The 21,443-nt window shown below is 46.6% G+C and overlaps 1 protein-coding gene across 1 annotated transcript in view; it reads left to right on the top strand.

Moving 5' to 3' along the window:
• The window catches only part of FNDC1 (fibronectin type III domain containing 1), a 99,556-nt gene that overhangs the window by 46,527 nt on the left and 31,586 nt on the right, over positions 1-21,443 (top strand). Inside the window, 14 exon segments of the mRNA XM_005659118.3 lie at positions 3,285-3,383; positions 4,859-4,976; positions 6,164-6,351; positions 7,061-7,168; positions 10,092-10,280; positions 12,163-12,561; positions 12,564-14,542; positions 14,545-14,806; positions 15,774-15,874; positions 19,283-19,394; positions 20,458-20,621; positions 20,623-20,670; positions 20,673-20,802; positions 20,805-20,888. Of these exon segments, the coding sequence (XP_005659175.2) occupies positions 3,285-3,383; positions 4,859-4,976; positions 6,164-6,351; positions 7,061-7,168; positions 10,092-10,280; positions 12,163-12,561; positions 12,564-14,542; positions 14,545-14,806; positions 15,774-15,874; positions 19,283-19,394; positions 20,458-20,621; positions 20,623-20,670; positions 20,673-20,802; positions 20,805-20,888 (3,981 nt within the window).

Here is a 21,443-nt window from a genome sequence, read left to right as displayed (position 1 = left end):
TCTGGATCCAATGGCTGATCCCTTGACCCAGCTGCTGCTTCTGAATGTGGGGGGATGGGGTGGTGGCAGCTGATGTTTTTCCCATCCTGGCTCTGCATTCATCCTTTTCCTCTTTTTTTTTTTTTTTTTTTTTCTTTTTAGGGCCGCACCTGAGCACATGGAAGTTCCCAGGCTAGGGGTCCAGTCGGAGCTACAGCTGCCTGCCTATACCACAGCCACAGCAACTAGATCTGAGCCGCTTCTGCCACCTACACTACAGCTCATGTCAATGCTGGATCCTTGACCCACGGAGCAAAGCCAGGGATGGAACTCACATCCTCCTGGATCCTAGTTGGGTTGGTTTACTGCTGCGCCACTATGGGAACTCCCATCCTTTTGCTCTTGAAGCTTCATCCTAGATCCTAGGACACTGGTCCTCTTGAGATGAAATGTGGGGGCAGCTGGTCAAGCCTCCCCTCCCTCCTCTTTGCAAACCCACAGTGGGTGAAGGAGGCAGCTGTGGAGGGCGAGGGGACATTAGCTGTGACCAGGAGAGATGATGAGCTTGGTTGCTTGGCTTGATGCCTGACCTCTGCTGGTCTTGCTCATCTACAGGCAGGAACAGTGGACATGGGCCATGCTCCAGGCGGACAGCAATGATCCCTGGGGGTGGAGAGTCTGCCAGCAGCTGCCACACTCCTGCCTCTCTCCCTTCATGTAACCCCTCCTCTGCTTGATGAGTTTGGCAGGAGGCACTGGGGAAGCGTGGTGTAGCCCATTGCTCTGGCCTCTGGGGGATGCTGGGCTGCAGAGAACGCATCCTGCTCTGCTCCTCTGTGCCTGAGTGGTGAGGGCCTGGGCTGCTGGGGCAGCGGGGTCTGCCTGACTCTGGGGTCAGTCTTAGATGATGTGCCTGGTTGCTTGGTTTGAGGCCTGACCTCTTGCCCTGTGTTCTCCAGTTTAGTCTGTAGCCACAGTAGATATTTTGGGCCCCACAGCTTCTTCTTGTGTTGCTTCCTGAATGGGCTAGTGTTCAGGCTGGGAAGAGGGTGTGATTTGCCGGTCCCCCCGGGACTCCTGTGTGTGGTGGTCAGGCGTGGCCTGGCTCCCAGCACACGTGATGTGGGCTGCAGATGGAGAAGAGGGGCAGGCCACAGGCGAAGCACAGAGGAGGGCGGAGAGCGGGAGGAGGTCTGAGCGACGTGCACAGGTCGCAGATGAGCAGCCAGAGGGGCCCAGGTGCCTGCTTGGTTATGAAAGGTAAGATCTTCTCTCAGACACGAGAGGGATGGGCAGGTGATGAGAACTGAGACGAGAGATGTGATGGAGGAGGCAGAGGAAGGGAGGAGAGAACCAGAGGAGAGTTGCCAGGGTCTCAGCAGCCAGGATGCTCAGGAGGCAGCCAGGATGCAGGGTGCCAGGGCTGGGATGCTGTCTTACTGCAGCACATACGGTCCCTTCAAGTTCACCTTGGGCCATGGTGACTTGGAAAGTAGAGCAAATCAAGAAGCTGGGCATTCGGAAAACCCAAGAACTTTAAGAAACACATTGCAAATGAGTCAGTTGTGGGAAATCATTCTTTTCTTGGTGGTTCTTGATAAATGAGGAGCCACTGCTTTTCACATTTAGTTGTTTATATATGTTCCTGCATTGCGAGGCTGAATGACAGAGGGTTTTTCTTGTTGTGATTGTTGATGTTTGGGGTGCTTGTCAGAAGCACTAAGAAATGAGCAGATCTGAAGGGGCTCTGATGTTGAGAAGGTTTGTCTCGTGTTCTGTGAATCCAAGTGTTACAAGCTTGATTCTTCCCTTTTATAAAACATACATTTCAAAATTCTCTGATGGGATAAGATGCGAGAGCCTTAGCTAAAAAATGGACTCATGTCCCAGTGTGAATTTCACCTGCCCTATGTGTCTGTCTGTCTATCTATCGACATATAGATCTATCCATCTATCTACCTATCTATAGATCTATCTACCTATAGATCGATGTGTCTGTCTGTATAGATCTATCTACGTAGCTATAGATCTATATACTTTTCTATAGATCTATCTATCTATTTATAGATCTAGCTAGCTAGCTAGCTATGGAGAGAGAGAGAGAGAGAGCGCGTGCGTGCGCGCGCACAGGTTGTCAGGTGTTATCCCTTCCCGTGAAAGCTGATTGGTCTAGAGAAGTTCACTTTACATAAACAGGGCTCTCTGTATGAGTTTCTTGAACACAGGTCTCCTTTTATGTTTAACTTGACATGCTGTTTGTAAAACCAACAGGTTTATTTTCCCATTGTCCTATGGCAGTTTGCAATTCCTCCAGACAGGACACCAGTGTTAGAAGTTTCCTTTAGGATTTTAGTGCTGCCTTATTAATGTGCTCAGGTATTACTTGATGACATAACTCTGCCTTAGAAGTATGTCAGGTTACCTCGCTTTTATTTTTGAATTGCTCAAGGCTACTATAGGAAACTAGGCTGATAGAGCCTGGAGTTAGGCATCACCAACCTTAGATTTAGGGGAAATTATGAGCCCATCTTAGGGGTGTGACCTTGGCCAAGTCCATCCATTTTTATGGCTTTCTGTCCTTATTTGTAAAATAAGGAAGTCAGATTGGAAGATAGCCAAGGTTTCGCCCGGGGCTCAGACTCTGTGATTCCCTAGTACTTGAGAGATGTTCTAGTTCATTGTTGTAATTTGTTCCCAAGTGTTGTTTCAAGCTTAGTTTAAGTTGGGTATTCAGGGGCCCCATACACAATTTGGGGGGTGGAGGTGATTATCTGAAAGAACAATCCAGAAATAAAGGATAAGCTGAAATTCCTCCACTTGCTCTTAGCTAATCTTCAGAGATCCCGTTCTGAAGATCCTAGTTCAAAGAGCACAGCATCCCGCCCGGGGTTGCTGGCCTGGGACACTGGCTGTTCTTGCCTCTCTCCTTTTTGATGACACATAAAACCAGAGGCACCCCCTTCTCTCTATTTTGGAGGTAAAAAGTGGGGGAATTAATGTGGGCAAATATATTATTCTTTTCTTTTGTAAACATGGTTCATCTTTCTTTGATGCTAATGAGAGAAAAACCCATCCCCCCCCCCAGGAATTGTAGGTAAAAATCACTTCCACATTTCCCAACATCATAGTGTTCTTCTTGAGTTTCGTTCTACAGTTCTTGGTCTCACCTTAGGTTGTCTTGAGTAACCTGGGAAGCCCAAGAGAGGGAGAGGGGAAGGAGGTGAGGGGCGGGCACACCGACAAGCAGGGATGTGCTGTCCAGAAAACCAGCTGCAGAATCTCATCCCCTGCTCGTTGGTCCGCAGCCTCTGAGTCGGTGTACGTGGTCTCCCTGCAGTCCATGAACTCCCGGGGGCAGAGTCAGCCCGTCTACAGGGCTGCCCTGACGAAGCGGAAGATTTCAGGTATGTCTTTGAGGATGCGTCTGGTCCAGCCACAGTCAAATGCCTTGTTTCCCAATGATGCTACCTGGGCGACGAAGTACGTGACTTTTACGGAGTAGGAAAGGAAACAGCAGGGCTGAATTGGCATGTGTCTTTCTGTTATACTCAGAGGCTAGCAGTGTTCTTGGGATGAAATCTATCTCTGCCTATTTTAAATGGCTTCAGATGTGCCATGACAGCAGTGCCAAGCGCTTAATCCATTTAAAGGCACCGTGTGATGCAGATGTACGTTGTCCTTGGTGATAGACTGGGAACAAGGAGAGACAAAGAAGGGTAGGTATGGAGGGGGCAGCAGACAGGGTATGCAGGCAAACTTTACTAAAATTGCCTAAAAATGGCATTGAGAAGAGCGAGAAAAGATGTAATAGTGGCTTGCTGATAGCCTCATCATTGGCCACTTCCTAAGGGATACTTTTTTCCACATCCATTCACAGATATGTTTTATATCAATCCTACAGTGACAAAGACATATACCTTCTCTGGATCAGGTGCCTTAATTTAAAGAGGCAACCTATAGCATAGTTATTTTCATGAATTCACAATTCGAATTATATATTATTTATGTTATTATATACATTTACCTATATGATACTTTTACATTGATAATTATTATTATAAGTCCCACATCTATGATGTTTCTCTTATTATTCATTAATTGCTGCTCCAAAAGTCCTTGTATCATTTTCCTAACAGGCTTCATATTTCTACCTTCTCCTGCTTGTAGTGAAAGCCACTTGCTTTTGAAACATCGTCCCTGATAGGTGAAAAGAAAAACAACAACAACAACAACAACAAAACAAAAAGCAAAAACCTCTAGGAGACTAAAAAGCAAAACTGAAGACATCTTGTGACTCTCAGTGTTAGGGGCTGCACAAAAACTCTAAGCTTTGTGACTTTCATGTGTTCCATTGGAAACTGACAAACTAAATTCTCTTTTCTATCTGAATATTAATTTTATTCTTGGAATCACATATTCTAAGTTGGGAGGACATAGGACTCCATGTGACTTGTGCAGTTGTTGAACCAGAATTCTTATTTCATGCCCGAATTGCCTAGAAAATGCTCTGAATTGAGCTTTGCTTCCCCTAAACTTTTGCTTCCTGTAAAAATTGTATCACTTTCCAGAAACTTGCAGTGTACATTAAGAAAATGCTGAAAGATTTGGAGTATCTCTGACCAAGGCACATCACCTCCTTTTGTGCTACTGTGCTTAGATCGACTGGGTTGGGCCGCTTAGAGCGTGCTTAAGAAGAGGAAGAGTAGAGATTTGTGTTTTTCTGCATTGACCAATCAGATAACCACTGGACTTTCTGTTCACTTCATTTCATCTACATCGAGCACAAGCAATTTAAAACATAAACTCTGGGGACCAGTGGGTCCCAGGGCAGAGCCTGTGGTTGGGGAGGGTGTTGCCACGTGCACTCTTGTCATTGCAGAAGAGGATGACCTGGGCGTGCCCGAGGACATCAACGTCCGAGTTATGTCGTCACAGTCTGTGCTGGTGGCCTGGGTGGACCCTGCTTTGGAAAAACAAAAGAAAGTTGTTGCATCCAGGTACTTTTCCTTCCTTCTTTGGCTTTATTTTATGTATGAGAGATGTAGTTTTCCTGGCCCCGAAGAGCCGTGTATTTATTTGCATGATTGCGTTTGCCGACGTATGTGAGTGGTTTTGCAGCTGATGCGTAGACCACTCTGTGACCACCTCGCTGCCTGTTGCCCACACATTGGCCTCTCGTGCGAGACACACGTCTCATTGGTCTGAAGTCTTGTCTTGTGCCTGGAATTTTCCTGGATTGTGTTATCTTTTTTTTTTGCCCCCATTTCTGTTTTGCTTTATCGAACGAATGTTCTGTTCATTCCCAGAGGATGTGTTCACTCCTGGGGGGAGTCTTAGTATCTTCCTGTTACCTGGGACAAGTGGCAGCAGGAGGGGCCTATAGAGAGGGGCGGGCGTTTGTCTAAGGCCCTGCACACAGTCTTCAAACACTGAATTGCTTCCTGTCCAGCTCATCTGTGCAGAACAACAGGTGCTGTATTTTAAGGAGCTGTGACTTTATGCCAGTTTGGTTTCTGCATTCATTTGCAACAGCAACAAAAGAAAAACCAGTCCTAAGGTTAAAGTAATTTTTGTGCTAAAAAGGCCACTGGCGGATGCCCTTTCTAGTTAGAGGGAGATTAATACAGTCATAAAAATGTTGTGTGTTAAACGACTAAGTAGTGTATACAGCCAAGAGGAAGCCAAAGATTGGGTGGTCTAGTCATTGCGTGTTAATTTTTGAATCTATTTGCAACCAGGAGAAGTGAATATATTTTAGAAAGTGATCGGATCTGGCATTGCTGTGGCTGTGGTGTCAGCTGGCAGCTACAGATCCAGTTCGACCTCTAGCCTGGGATCCTCCATATGCCACGGATGTGGCCCTAAAAAGACAAAAACAAAACAAAATAAGGCAACGGTCTCCCTTCTAGCCCTTCCTTTTCATCTTTGCTTGATCTTTTAAACAAGAAAACCTTTTGGTGTCGACAAGATACCAAGCTCCATCTTTTCTGGGCTACTTTAGGTCCCTCTTCTTGGAACTTAAGTAGATTCTTTGAACCAATAACGAAATCCAAAGCCTGGAATTTTCTCCTCTTAGCCCCGAAAGTCATCACGGGGAAGGGGAAAGCACCAAGGAATCCAGCGTCCGGCCGCAGAGAAGTGGTCGGTCAGCGAGGTGTGTTGTGGCCTTGTGTTTTTCTTCCAGACAGTACACAGTGCGCTACCGAGAGAAGGGGGAGTCGGCGCGGTGGGACTACAAGCAGATCTCCAACAGACGCGTGCTGGTCGAGAGCCTGATCCCGGACACCATGTATGAGTTTGCAGTGCGCATTTCGCAGGGCGAAAGGGATGGCAAATGGAGTACATCTGTCTTCCAGAGAACACCCGAATCTGGTCTGTATTCCAAATGGCCTTTGGACTTTCACCCTGGGAATTAGCCCTAGAAGAAGATTTAAAGACCGTTTAAGAAGCCAGTAGTGGTAAAGGCCAGCAGAGGCATTTTTTAAAGCAATGTTAACCCTACATCTCAGAAGTATTCTTCTGTGTATGAACACAAAGAAGTTTCCTTGGGTCCATGTTCTATCCCCCACTGGCTGTTTTTGTGAGCATGTTATTCTGACATGCGGAGCACATTAAAACCATGGGGCACCTCCATAATCTCCCGCTGTGCATGTCCATGGCTCCCTTGCACAGGAGAGACCCTTCTTTCTCAAGGCTGAGGTTGTATTTGAGTCTGGAGGAGAAACAGGGACGATATGCAAGGCTGCAGTTGTTTTCTTTTAAACTGTGTCTTTTAAAACTTTGTTCCAAAGGAGTTGCAACTGGATTCTAACCTCCTTTGTACATTTCACTATTCAGCAACAAGCGAGAGTCTGAATTCCTAAAAGCCTGTGCCTAGATATGTCCAACCTCACTCTGTGAGTTGGTAAAACTGACAGAAATCACTCTATACCCAGAGAACAAGTGGGGAAGATTCTCTCGTGTGTGATAAAAAGGAATACAGTAGCTCTTCCGTGAAAAATGTGCATGGGGGACCATATGTTGTTTGCTTTTAGAATATCCATAAGGGCATTTTTAAACCTTGGATCCTTGTCCTTTGTAGCTCCCACCACAGCTCCTGAAAACTTAAAGGTCTGGCCAGTCAATGGCAAACCGACAGCTGTCACTGTAGCTTGGGATGCACTGCCTGAGACCGAGGGGAAAGTGAAAGGTAGGAACCTTGTTACGTAAAGATAAGGTGCGTGTGGGAGTGAAATACCCCAAAGAGAGCCGTGGACATTGACCCTGATACACTCCAGTTCTCATCACAGGCTTGGTCACTGTAAAAGCAACAGGGAAGCAACATACGTATAAGGGGTGCTAACCCAACGGAGTAGCATATTTCATGCAGGGTTTTCATTGTCAGATCCAGGCAGTCATGAAGATGACTTTTTTTCATCTTGCTTGCATGCGGGGATTTTGCTGCTGCTGGCAGGAGGAATGTTTTTCATCGGATGGGTGTGAGATAATAGCCGCCAACCCACCTAAATGACACCTTGTTTTTCATGCTATGGGTCTTTTCATTGGGCCGGTAGGAGTGAGCGGGAACCCCATGAGACTGTAAATGTCTTGAATGGGGAACTATACATATTTAATAGGCTTGAAAGTCAAGTAATAAAAATCAAATTTTAAATAGGTTTTTTTCCCATGTGTCAGCATTTTGAACAATTAAATTTTTTTTTTGGGGGTTGAGGAAAATATGACCTTTAAATAGAAAAAACAGTGTAGATTAAAAAAAATCTAAATAGAATAAACTATTCACAACTAGTCACATTTTAAAATAGTCTGTTGAGGATATAAAATAAAAGCACAAGTAAGTTCTCTTTAATGCAAAAATATTCAAGAACCTTTCAGAAGTCTATTTGGAGATATTGAAAAGGATGGTGTTGTTTTTCTCTCAACATTGCCTACACAGCTGTATTCTAGGAGTTCCTGTTGTGGCTCAGCAGGTTAAGAACCTAACATAGTCTCTGTGAGGACGCAGGTTCAATCCCTGGCCTCACTCAGAGGGATAAGGATCCAGCTTTGTTGCAAGCTGTTGCATAGGTCACAGATGAGGCTTGGAGCCAGCGTTGCTGTGGCTGTGGTGCAGGCCTTCAGCTACGTCTCTGATTCATCCCCTAGCCTGGGAACTTCCATATGTATTCTAAGGACACTTTTTTTTTATTGGTGCTTGACTTTTGGAAGAAAACTTTAAGCTTAATATGAAAAGTTTGTGTAAGCTTAAGGAAATTCAGAAAATTATGACTAATCTCCCTTGAGAATTTCTTAAGTGAAAAAAATGGAATGGTTCTCTTTTGTGTTCAACCGTGGAAGTCATATTTGCTGACCTATAAGAATCTCTTTTCACGGAACAGTAGAACTTATAATATTTGCTAAATGTAATGCTTTCTCATTCCCCAGATTTTAAAAGAATATCCTGTACTATCCTTGCTGATTTTTTTCAGGGGAATAAATCAGAAACAAATGAAGAGAAGAAATAGTTGGCCCCTTTTAGTCCTTCTTCCTATGACAGTTTGAACATTGGCTTCTCTTTTATTGTCATGATGCTGAAAAGGCTTCTGAAAATTGAATAAAGATGTTTTAGCTGACTATCTTTTTAGTTATATAAAAAAGTCAATTATTGCTCCTTTAGTGACCTTGTAACTATGCTACTTTTTCTTTTCCTCTCTCACATCTTTGTTTCTATTTATAATTTTTGGGCAAAAGAAACTCCTGGTAGTCAGTTACATGTTGCCAGAGGTAGTAACAGCTACTGAGCTTTTACGTCTGGAAGAACTCACATTCCTCACTAACCTAAAGCTGTCACAGTGGGATTGCAAATTCACAGATCTCCTGGGGCATCTTTTTACGTCTGAGAAATATAAAACATTATAGAAGAATATACTTTGACATGGTTAAATTTTTTCCAGATGCATCGAATCCATAAAAAAAAATCTGCATTACCAAATTTTATAGAAAGTGGGTTCTTCTAATTCTTACTTTTGACCACCACAAATGACTAGTTTGTTCATTTGCAACAGGAAAAGAATGCTGGGGTTAGGGTTTTTTTTGTTTTTTCTTCAGAAAATGCTGCAAAAGCATTTTTGGTTGAAAGTTTTTTAATTAATGTGCTTTTTAAAGATTAGCTCTTAGGAGAAACAAACCAAACCCAAACAAAAGATTGGGATCTTAGGGAAAAGAACCATGCTCCCCTAGGAAATATGATAATTACTTGGTCCTTCTGTCATTCAGCTTATTTTTTTTTGGTTAATGCCTACTGATATTAATTTGATAAGTTTTGCAAATCTTGAGTTCACTGGCAGGAAAATTGGCATGATGGTTTTTAGTTGAGGGTGAAGGTTTGCTTTAAAATGTGGCTTCCTTCTGTTGCAGTATTTCTAGCATAGAGATATATTCGTTCGTCGGACTGAATTTGCTGTGATTTTCAAAGGTCCAGGGCATTCTCTGTGTGTAGCTCTAGCCAATCATGGATGGGAACCTCAGACATCACATTAATCTACGACTCAGCAACTTTTTCTCCCAGTTTTAAGTGCTGTGAAAAATCCTCCTCTGAATATCTCTAGAACTTCTATAATTCCTCCAGAAGTGAAAGTGTGTTCCCCATATGGAATTGATCTGGCTTCATGTACAGATACCAATAATCCAGATAATTAAAATGAAACTCACACAGGTGTCGGCAGCTCTACAGCATCTGTTCCTAGAAGCTGCCATTCTCGTATCCTGTGGTTTCTTCTCTTCTGGATATAGTCTGTCGTCGTAAATTAGTAAGTAAGCAGAAGGAAGAAAAAACCCAAACACAGTGTAAATATTTTTGGTAAATTATATCAAGCCTGGCCTCCTGGGGTCCATATGCTTCGTTCGCTGTGAATGGAAACTTGCCAGCGAATCAACTCCGCAGGCCTGTCTGGTAGCCCGAGCTGCTCGCTCACCTCCTGCTGTGTCTTTATGCTCCAGCTGCTGACTTGGCGGGCATCGCTAGAGTATGAATTTTAGTAATGCACGTTCTAATTCATCCTGCCCATACAGTCTGTCTGCTGGACTCAGGACTGTTTTCAGTTTCCTCCTTCCAACAATCTGCCAAATCATTTCAGAATACATTCTTTCATACGCCCCGGCTCTCAAACCCTTCGGAGCAAAGTCCCTCACCTATCCTGGAGAGACAACCTCTGCCCTCGTGGATGGTCTGCAGCCTGGGGAACGCTATCTTTTCAAAATCCGGGCCGCAAACAGAAGAGGACTGGGGCCTCATTCCAAAGCCTTCGTTGTCGCCATGCCAGCAAGTAAGCATTGTGTGTTCGTGGCTGTCTTTCCCTCCCTCTTCATTACTGCTCACTGTGCCCTGTTACTTTGAATCATGCTCTTGGGGTTAGAACTGCTCTGCTGGTGAATGTGGGGGTTAATTGATTTCTGAAAGATTTTTCTGCTCCTGTTAAAGATTGGTCTCCCCACACACGAAAATGTTATTGGTTGCTAATAACATTCATTGCTATTACAGTATTACAATAACATGAATGATTAATCTGTTTGTGTTAGTTGGGGTTTATGATGACAGGGAATAATTTATTTCTTGGCTTTTTTAACAATTGCAGTGTAATTGATTTACAATGTTGCATTAGTTTCAGGTGTACAGCAAAGTGATTCAGATATATACATATAGTTTTATATATATATGTAATTACATATATATAGTTTTCAGATTATTTTCCCATACAGATTATCACAAAATATTGCACAGTTCTATGCTATACAGTAGAGTCTTGTTATTTATCTACTTTATGACTAGTTGGGGAAAGAATATTTTTTACAGGTGTAACGTGACATTTTTAGTTGTTAGCTCGTTTCAGAGACTAAATAGCACATAAACTTTTTATAGTTTGTAGTCCCTTATTTGTGAATGCAGCTTTACTCAGAAAGATTTCAGTTACCATGTTTATCTGCTCAGTTTCAAAAGCCAGCAGGTTAATAAAGTCCACAGTTGGAATGGGGTGTTTCTGGACTGTGTTTTCTTTCCTGCTTTCCTGTATTTACACCAGATATTGGTAGCTCTCGCCTCCATCATATTCTGTGAAGATCCACAGTATAGCGCAATATTTAACACTTCTGCCCTAGAACAACTGAAATAGATGGAGTTTGCCCCTCTGCATCACCTACTGCTACATAAATCCTTCTCTTGTAGCATCCCTTCCCACACTGGCCCCTGCTTTCAAGAAAGGGAGAATTTGGAGTTCCCATCATGGCTTAGTGGTTAGTGAATCCAACTAGCATCCATGAGGATGCGGGTTTGATCCCTGGCCTTACTCAGTGGGTTAAGGATCTGGTGTTACCGTGAGCTGTGGTGTAGGTCGCAGACACAGCTTGGATCTATAGCTCCGATTCGACCCCTAGCCTGGGAACTTCCATATGCCACGGGGGTGGCAATAAAAGACAAAAAGACAAAAAAAAAAAAAAAAAAAAAAAAAAAAAGGAAAGAAAAAGAAAAGAAAGGGAGAATTGTAGGATATACATAATATAATGTTTTGCCTACCCCAGGGATCTTTTAATTTTAGGCTTTATTGTGGGATTACAAATGTAACTATTATTAAAGGGATTTTAAGCCAGAAGAAAAAAAGCAAGTAAATACATCTTAGGCAGAAGAGGGAACACTTTGTAATGCCTCAAAAATTACAAATTTCTAGCTCACCCCAGTCATTTGCAAATTACACACAGCACATCTCCATGGAGTTTTGAGCATAGATCATTCAACATAATGTGCCAGGCTGATATGTATTTCTTGCCTCTGCTCTAAAGAACAGTCGTAAGTTATTTGTACTATCTTGACAGTTATATTAAGAAAGTCCTACATAAGATTTTATACTTACAGAATTAATGGATTTCTTCAAGGTCCTCATTTCAGAAATCCTTCAATAAGCTGTGACATAGCCTGATTCAACTTACAGAAATTCAATGCACATGTATTTTTTAGGACTGTATTACAGAAAGCAAAATGGAATTTAAAAGAGATTGCTACCATTGGGAAAGTAAGGGTCCAATGTCTTAAGAAGGAGAACTTATCAGTTATAATTACTAATGTTAAACTTTCGTACTGCATCTGAAATTCTCAATTTTCTGCTGTGCATTTTCACATTTCTTCTTTGACGCCAAATTCTTTAAAATCTATGACAGGTCCTACCAGCGAGCCTGATGTTTCGCAGAAAGAAGACGCAGAAGACGATGAGAAACCTGAAAAGCCTGAGCCTTCCTCCTCGAAAGACACTCTCTTGTCTGTTTCTCCCCAAGGGAGAAATGTCAAGAATGCCCTTCTTGACCTGAAGAACAAAATATTGGCTAATGGTGGGCTGCCCAGAAAACCCCAGCTTCCCCCTAGAAAGACCGAGGGCTTGGATCTTCAGTCGACAGAAATCACCGATGAGGAAGAGCTGGATTCCCGAGGGGACCCACCCACGTCGCCCTCAGAGACCCAAGAACAGAAGCCCCAGCAGAGACCGCCAAGTAGGTCTCTCCATCCGGTCCTCGCTCCTGGCAGGACTCCGCTGAGAGCCCGAACACCAGTACTGCCTCGAAGGGAGGCACGGACAGGCGTGGCTCCCCGCCGGCCTCCCACCCCCGTCCAGGGCCGCCCCCCTCGACAGCGTCTGCCCCCGCCACACCCTCCCAGGGAAGCGCTCACCGCCTTTTTGGGCGTCCCTCTTCCAACGTGCCTTCCAGCTCTACTGACAATGACTCAGTGGGCCAGGGGGAGGAAGAGCCAGCCGCAGGCTCCCCCCATCCCAAGGACGCAGCCTCCCAGCAGCCACCGCCCAAGAGCGCAGCCGTCGCCCGGCCCGCGGTGTCGCCCAGCCGCCAGCCCCCCTGGAACGCCCTGCGCGAGGGCGCAAAACCAGCCTTGCCTGCTCGGAGGGCGCCCCATTCTGAGGCTGGGGAGGGAAATTCGAGGGCTTCAGCCCCATCCTCGAGACTTTCTCCAGCCCATGGGGGGTCGTCTCGGCTGCTGCCCACCCAACCCCACCCGGGGTCTCCTCCGCTCTCCTGGGGCTGGAAGGATGGTCACGAGGCCCCGGCCGTCAAGTCCAACGCGCCATCCCGGTCTACTAAGCCTTCCTCGGCGTCTTCTCGTCTCACCTCCAGGACACAGGTCACTGAGGAAGCAGAAGACTCTGATGAGGACGGTGACAATGAGGCAGAGGAAAAAGGGAGGCAGGCGGAGGCCACGGCCCCAACATTTCGGGCCCGGCTGCCCGCAGGCTCACCTGTCTCTGGACACTTTAGTTTGCTCAGAAGCAGGCCCTTTGCCGCCCACGGGAGATACCCACACGGATTTGGCAGCGGCCGAGGACCCCGGTTACAGCCCTCCAGCTCCCCGCCGTCCACCCTGTCTCCCCGCGGGCACTCGAGGGTGAGTTCTCATCCAGCTTCCGACCGTAGGCCAGGCTCCACTGTCCATGAGGACAGCGAAGAGAGGGAGGCCGAAGATGAGAAGCCACTTCCCTCCACCGTGGTGAATGAGCCCATGCCTTCCTCCTCCAGGCAGCCCACCTCCCGCGTGGCGGACCACCTGAGAAGAGGTCCTCAGAGAGGGCAGAGCCTGCAGCGGAAGGAGCCCCTCGCAGAGAACCCCAAATCCGCCGGGACTTGGGCAGGGGCGCATCCTCAGGCCAAATCCCCATCCTCTAAGGCGCAGGATGCTCACCAGAGCACAGACGCGGGCGCGGAGGGCGGTTCTCCCAAAACGCAAATGGTCCCCGCTCGGCCACCCACAGCAAGGTCACAGCACCACCCGGCGTCCAGCGTGACCAAAAGGCTGGGTGCCGGGTCCGCCGGTCCCGAAAAGCAGCCTTCTTCCGCGGTCTCTCCGTCCCATCCACAGACGCACGGCCCTCGCAGCAAGGACGTGGGGCGTCTGCCTTCCAAGTCCCAGCATGCGCTCCCCCAGACGGGGGATCGCCAGCCCACGTCGCAGGAAAGCGCCTCCTTCTCGGATCCTTACTCGTCCAGAGGGAAACAGCCCTCCCTCACGGCGAGCTCCCGGGAGGTGCTCTCCAAGTCGCCCCAGAATCCGAACGAGGATTCTGAAAGCGGAAACCACGACGACAGCGCAGAAGCAGCACCCCGGGCGGCGGGTGCCAAGGACGCCTCCCCGGCCCTTCCCAAGCACCGCCAGGTGGGGGCTCCGGGCGACGGTCACCTCCGCAGACCCCCAGCCAGGGCCGGCAGCCCCCATCCCTACGCCCGCACCAGGGTCCCCGGAAGAGCAGGGACCCAGACGGTGGGGAAGAAGGACGTTGCGTCTCCGGCCGCAGCATCCAAAAGGGAACCCCTGCGGGCTAAATCGCAGCAGTCGGTCTCGGCCGAGGAGGAGGATGAAGACGTGATGTTTTTTAAAGGAGGAAAGGACAAGGACTCTCTCTCTTCCTCGGCCCCAAAGTGGCCCTCCTCCTTCATCCCCAGGGGCAGCAAACATGCGGACAGGAGCATCGCGAAGGGAGACGCAGAACCCGCCGTCGTCGTGCCGGCGGCCCCCAGAGCGAGCTCCCGTGGGACGAGAACGCCACCCCGGTGAAGCGTCCTCCTCCTCCTCCACGTCCTGGCAGCTCCCCGAGAGCCTCGCACCTCCCGCCCAGACAGCCGCCTCGCAGCCCTGCCACCCCAAGTCCCACGGTGGGCACCCCCGCCCCGCCGCGGTTCACCACGCGCGCCCCTGCCACCTACTCCTCTACCACCCCTATGCTCTCCCTGCGCCAGCGCATGATGAACGCCAGATTCCGGAACCCTCTCTCTCGAGCGCCGGTGAGACCCCCTTCCAGACAAGGTAATTTGTGTTTAACTTAGCATCTTTCATGCGCTGCTCAGCAGTGTTGGCCGCAGTTCCCAAGAGGCTTTAATCCTTTTTATCCAGCATCTGCTCTGTGCAGGGGGTTGTGTTAGGAGCTTGGCGGATGGACCATCATCTCTTCCTCTTGACCGTTTCCTAGCGTTTGCCTCGCCTCTCCTGGTTTTGAGACGAGGAAGGAGGCTTGGGGATCTGAGTGGTTTGTTGGAGGTTAGATAGAAAGTGGCTGAGCTGTAAAAAAAAGGGGGGGGGGTTGCTGAGCTATAATTCCAGTGCCCAAAATTAATTCCACAGCCCTCTGCCATTCCACCACCCCCTACTGCCTCTCTGAGTTCCTTAGCATCCGCTCTAAATCTGTGCAAATGTGTCACCGCCATGATGCCAAGCTCCAGTTCCTATACTCTAGGTTATTTGTAATTGTTCCTGGGCCAGGGTGTATTGAGGAATCCACAGGAAGGCATTAGCTACTTGTGTAGCCCGTGTGTGATTCCTCCTATAAAAACCCTTCAACTGAACACACCGCAGGACAAACGCTCATGTCTTAGATGCGAATCGCTTGGACATTGCAATCAGTGAATGCTGTTGAAAACCTCCAGAAAGGCACGTTGAAGACAGTTGCCACACAGAGGATGTGTGACACTAGTACACTTTGGAGAGAATTTTCTCCGTCCTTCCAACTCCCCCCTCCCCACCCCCACTGGCTAACGTAAAACTACAGCTGCTACTGTCTGGAGCTTTATCTGGAAAACTTGCTTATGCTGAACCTTGCCCTGGAGAAGTCACAATTTTTTAAAACTCTCATTATCTAACATATTTGAGCTATTCGTTTAGAATTCTGTTGAGTGTTTCTGCTTGAAATGATGCCTTACTACGTAGAGTTTGATGTGAAGCCCGCCTTCAAGGACAGTCGAATTTAGCAGGTTCTGTTGTTTTCTGCACTGTGTAGGTTACAACGGCAGATCGAACGGAGAAGGGAAAGTACTTCCTGGTAGTAACGGGCATCCGAGTGGACAAAGAATTATCAATGGCCCTCAAGGAACAAAGTGGGTAGGGTAACCTTCTTTACACGTACTCGTGTTTTCATGCTCTTGGGAAGAGAAGAATAATGGACCTTGTGTAACAGTAAATGAAGCGGCTTTTTTTTTCCCCCATCTTTTTAACCACTTTTTTTTTTCATTTTAATTTTTTTAATAGTCATTTCCCCAATGCATTTTTTTCCTACTGTGCAGCACGGTAACCCAGTTACACATACATGTACACAGTCTATTTTCACACATGATCATGCGCCATCGTAAGTGACTAGACATAGTTCCCACTGCTGCACAGCAGGATCTCATTGCTCATCCATTCCAGAGGCTGTGGTTTGCATCTATTAACCCCAAGCTCCCAGTCCATCCCACTCCCTCCCCCTCCTCCTTGGCAACCACAGTCTGTTCTCCGAGTCCATGAGTTTCTTTTCTGCGGAAAAGTTCATTTGTGCCTTACATTAGATCCCAGATATAAGTGATATCATATGGTATTTGTCTTTCTCTTTCTGACTTACTTCACTCAGTGTAAGAGTCTCTAGGTTTTAACCACTTTTATGTCAATATCCTATATTGTTTCTTCCTGTGCTCAGAAAAATCTTTGACTCTCCTGCATAATTAGTTTGCTCTCTTCTCCTAGATCGTAAGATCAGACAGTGGTCTCTGTTCCCCTTGGCCACGACTAGTTAGGAAGATCACACAAATGTATGATCCCATTTTTATAGAGAGTGAACTTCCATTTTCCCACTCCAGATAGCTTTATTTTATTTTTTGTCTATTGTACAGTGAAATAGCATACATATTTTCTGTAAATTATCTCAAATCCTTTGTAAAAGGAAGCGGGGAAAAAACAAAACAAAACATCAAACAAACAAAAAGATCCCTGAATCAAATAGGCAGTTTGTATCAGATCACCTTTTGACTCCTCTAACAATTATTGTTTGACTAAAATAAAAAAATAAGTATTATTACTTTATGTGTGTTTAAGCTAGCTGACGTTGAATTCCCGGGGTTAAGATAAATGCTTAGGAGTTTTTGAGAGGTTTAGGAAGATGGTCAGAACACTACGGTGCTCAGAGTTTTAAAATATTTTTTCAAATAATCAAAAAAGTATTCAGAGTCGAATTCCTGGTCCAAACTTCCCATTTATAACAGTAAGGTTTAGGACAACACATTGAAGAATTTCAAAGAATTTTCAGTCTCAGATGATCTAAAGGTATATTTTATCATTTCTCAAAGGAACAGACATATATTGAAGGAAGACCGCATATTGAAGCAAAGTGTAAACAATTTTGAATTAAAATGATATGGAATAGACTTCAAAAGCAGGGTTTATAGAAATAAGTTTTATTTTAATTACTGAGACTGCACCCAACGAGGTGGCCTGCTTACAGGGATTCCTCCAGTGGCCCAATTGGGCAGAGGCATGGTTTTCAAACATTCTGGAGCATCAGAATCACTGGGGTGCTTGCCAGTACAGTCTGGGTAGGGCCAAGTAATTCTCACATCTGATAAATTCTCAGGTTGAAGCAACTGGTCCAGGACCACACTTCAAGAACGACCAGTATAACAGCATGAGTGGCTTCTTAACAAAGATAGTAATACCTTTTTTTCAAGTTCTGTAATTCCTTAGAATATGAAAATTTTGCATGCATGCTACATTAGGCATTGGCATTACAAATTAAGTTGTTTGGGGTGTAACAGCTTTGTTTTTTAACATTAATGGCAGAATGGAAACATACCGTGTTCAAGGCAAGAAGTTAAAAAAATTCAGAAATGTATGAGAAAGATAACAAGCATCCCAAACCATTTCTCAGAAATAACCACTGTTGGGAGTTCCCATTGTGGCTCAGCAGGTTAAGAACCTGACATAGTCTTGGTGAGGATGTGGGTTCAATCCTTGGCCCTGCTCCATGGGTTAAGGAGCTAGTGTTGCTGCAAGCTGTGGCAGAGGTCGAAGATGTGGCTCAGATCCAGTGTTGCTGTGGCTGTGGCATAGGCGGGCAGCTGCAGCTCCAATTCAACCCCTAGCCCAAGAATTTCCATATGCCACAGGTGTGGCCATAAAAAGGAATAAATAAATAAATACACAAATAAAGTCTGTTTTTTATTTTCGTTTTTGTCCACCCCATGGCATATGGAACTCCTAGGCCAGGGATCAGATCCAAGCCCCAGTCATGAGCTAAGCTGAAACTGCTGTATCAATGCCAGATCCTTAACCTACTGTGCAGGGCCAGGGATCGAACCTACATTCTAGAGCTCCTGTCCCAGAGCTCCCAAGATGCTGCCAGTACCATTGTGCCACAGCGGGAGCTCCAAGGCTGTTTTTTTTTTTTTTTTTTTGTCTTTTTTTTTGCCATTTCTTGGGCCGCTCTCGCGGCATATGGAGGTTCCCAGGCAAGGGGTCGAATCGGAGCTGTAACCTCCGGCCTATGCCAGAGCCACAGCAACGCGGGATCCAAGCCGCGTCTGCGACCTACACCACAGCTCACGGCAACGCTGGATCCTTAATCCACTGAGCAAGGGCAGGGACCGAACCTGCAACCTCATGGTTCCTAGTCGGATTCGTTAACCACTGCGCCATGATGGGAACTCCTGTTTTTTTTTTTTTAAAGAAAGAAAAAACCACTGTTAACAGCTTGGAATATATATGTCCAGATTTTTTTCTTTGCAATTTTAAGCCTATGTACACAAATAATATATTTTAATATTGCAAATATTAATATTATTTTAATATTGCTGATTATTAATAATCAGCTCTATGGAGTTCCGGTCGTGGCGCAGTGGTTAACAAATCTGACTAGGAACCATGAGGTTGTGGGTTCGGTCCCTGCCCTTGCTCAGTGGGTTAACGAACCGGCGTTGCCGTGAGCTGTAGTGTAGGTTGCAGAGGCGGCTCGGATCCGGTTGCTGTGGCTCTGGCGTAGGCCGGTGGCTACAGCTCCGATTCAACCCCTGGCCTGGGAACCTCCATATGCCTCGGGAGCGGCCCAAGAAATAGCAAAAAGACAAAAAAAAAAAAAAAAAAAAAAAAAAAAATCAGCCCTATAATCTAAGTCTGCATCAGGATACGTTAGTAAGAACAGAATTTCTAAATCCTCTACATTGGCTGCAGAGTATTTCACTATTGGATGGGCCATAATTTATCTAATCTCCTTCCTCCCTGGATGAACTCTTGGGTCGTTCCCTGCTTTTTAGCATATTACACACAACATGCTAAATGGTCAAAGTGTTTTGAACATCTTGGAATGTTCGAGAAATTTAAAGCCCTTTATATGTTAAAACAAGTATAATGTGAAATACGACAGTCTTGTACTTTACTCTTGAGAATAAACCTTCTGAATAACGCGGTTCCTACTCCCATGTGTTCATGTTGTTGGATTAATGTGAACACTGTGAAATGTCCAGTACGCCCTGTAATCTGCTGTAGGTCGTGGATCTGGATCGTGGGCTAGTCTTGAACGCCGAAGGAAGATACCTCCAAGATTCACAAGGAAATCCTCTTCGGATTAAACTAGGAGGAGACGGTCGAACCATTGTGGGTAAGCGAGAGTGATTTTTAAGAACAGCCCTGTCCTCAGTTAGCGGTAAAGGAACCGCTTCTCTTTCCTTCCTCCTCCTCATTTTTGTTTGGTTTTTTTTGTTTGTTTTTCCTTTTAGGGCCCCACCCGCGGCATATGGAGGTTCCCAGGCTAGGGGTCTAATCCGAGCCGCGTCTGCGACCTACACTGCAGCTCACAGCAACGCCAGATCCTTAACCCCCTGAGCGAGGCCAGGGGTCGAACCCGCAGCCTCATGGTTCCCAGTCGGATTCATTTCTGCTGCACCACGATGGGAACTCCCTCCTCGTTGTTGGAGGTCCCTGGTCCAGGTACTTTTGGCCGTGTGGAAAGAAGGGCCTCAAGGAAAGGCAGAACTCAGCTCTTCCCCTGGTCCAGAAAAGGTGGCCCTTGCTGTCGTTCTTGAGATTGGGCAGCTGAGAGCAGGAGTCAGCACAGCAGCTTCTGAAACCAAACCCGGTCTGCTCCTGTTATGGTATAGCCTGTGAGCTATACCATAAATGGTTGTTACATTTTGAATGATTGCAAAAACTCATAGAAAAATCACGCCTCTGATGTGACTGTTACATTAAAGTCACAGTTCACTATCCACTCACAGTGTTCTGGAGCAGAGACGCGTGCATCTGTTGGCAGACGGTCTATGGCTTTTTTGCCCTGCAAGGGCAAAGTTGAGTAGGGGCGACATAAAGCATAAAATATTTCCTCTCTGGCCCTTTACAGAATACGTTGCCATCACGGGTCCAAAGTAACATTTAAATCCTTAGGGGGAGGAATGGTTTATTTTCTTTAGTACAGGCCTAGAGTTATTGCATGTAATGAGACACATCAGAGCAATATTTATGCATGTATATAAGGTAGTAATGGACATTAGAAAAAAACAGAAATTTCTGGAAAGCAGCAGATACTGTTTCCTCAGCAGATAGCCTCTTAATTATCCCTTTGCCTGTTACTGATTGAAATATAAGCCTCCATCACTTTGACAGCGCACTTTCCACGTGCTTTTTCACTTCCCCTGTTACACAGCTTTCTTTTGCTTTTGTTTCAGATCTGGGAGGGACCCCAGTCGTGAGCCCTGACGGCCTCCCCCTCTTCGGGCAGGGGCGACATAGCAAACCCTTGGCCAGTGCCCAGGATAAGCCCATTTTGAGTCTCGGAGGGAAGCCGCTGGTGGGCTTGGAGGTCATCAAAACCACCACCCAGGCCCCCACCCCACCACCCCACCACCACCCCCACCACCACCACCACCACGCGGCCCACCACACCACGACCCCCCGGCCCACCACCACCCCTCGGCCCACCTCGCGCCCAACGACCACCAGAACCACTACGCAGTCCACCACGCGACCCACCACAACCACGACCCCAGAGCCCACCACCCCCGCCCCCACCTGCCCCCGGGGACCCTGGAACGGCATGATGAAGACGGCAACCTCGTGATGGGCTCAAGCGGGGTCCCGGAGTGCGACCCCGAGGAAGGTAACCATCTTCGTTCTAACGGTAACTCCCGGGACTGCACTTCGGAGCAGGAGCACAGAGGCTTCAGGCAGGGCGAGCGGGGTGCACAGAGGAGCAGCAGCTCGGGGCGTTTCTAACTGACAAGGTTTGTTGAGAGTGTCATGTCCCAACTAAGGTGGTCCAATTTGGCAAGTAAAAATATCCCATGGGGAGTTCCCGCTGGGGTGCAACAGGATCGGCAGCATCTGGGGAGCACTGGTTCACAGGTTCCATTCCCGGCCATGCGCAGTGGATGAAGGATCCAGAGCTGCTGTAGGTTGAAACTGAGGCTCAGATGTGAGCCCTGGCCTGGGGACTGCATATGCCAGGGGGTGGTCAAAAATGAAAAATATATATGTGTGTGTGTGTGTGTGTGTATAGAGAGAGAGAACACACACGTGGGACACACATATATGAAAAATTATCTAAATCCAGATCTCAGTGGGTGACCTGTGTTTTATCTGGCAACACTTGTCACAACTCAAATCAAATATTTAGCTGAGGAGTTCCCGTCGTGGCGCGCAGCAGAAGCGAATC

Source organism: Sus scrofa, chromosome 1 (assembly GCF_000003025.6).
Source record: "Sus scrofa isolate TJ Tabasco breed Duroc chromosome 1, Sscrofa11.1, whole genome shotgun sequence".
Taxonomy (NCBI): domain Eukaryota; kingdom Metazoa; phylum Chordata; class Mammalia; order Artiodactyla; family Suidae; genus Sus; species Sus scrofa.
Note: the sequence above shows the minus strand (reverse complement) of the source record. Positions and strands in the feature narration are given on the sequence as shown.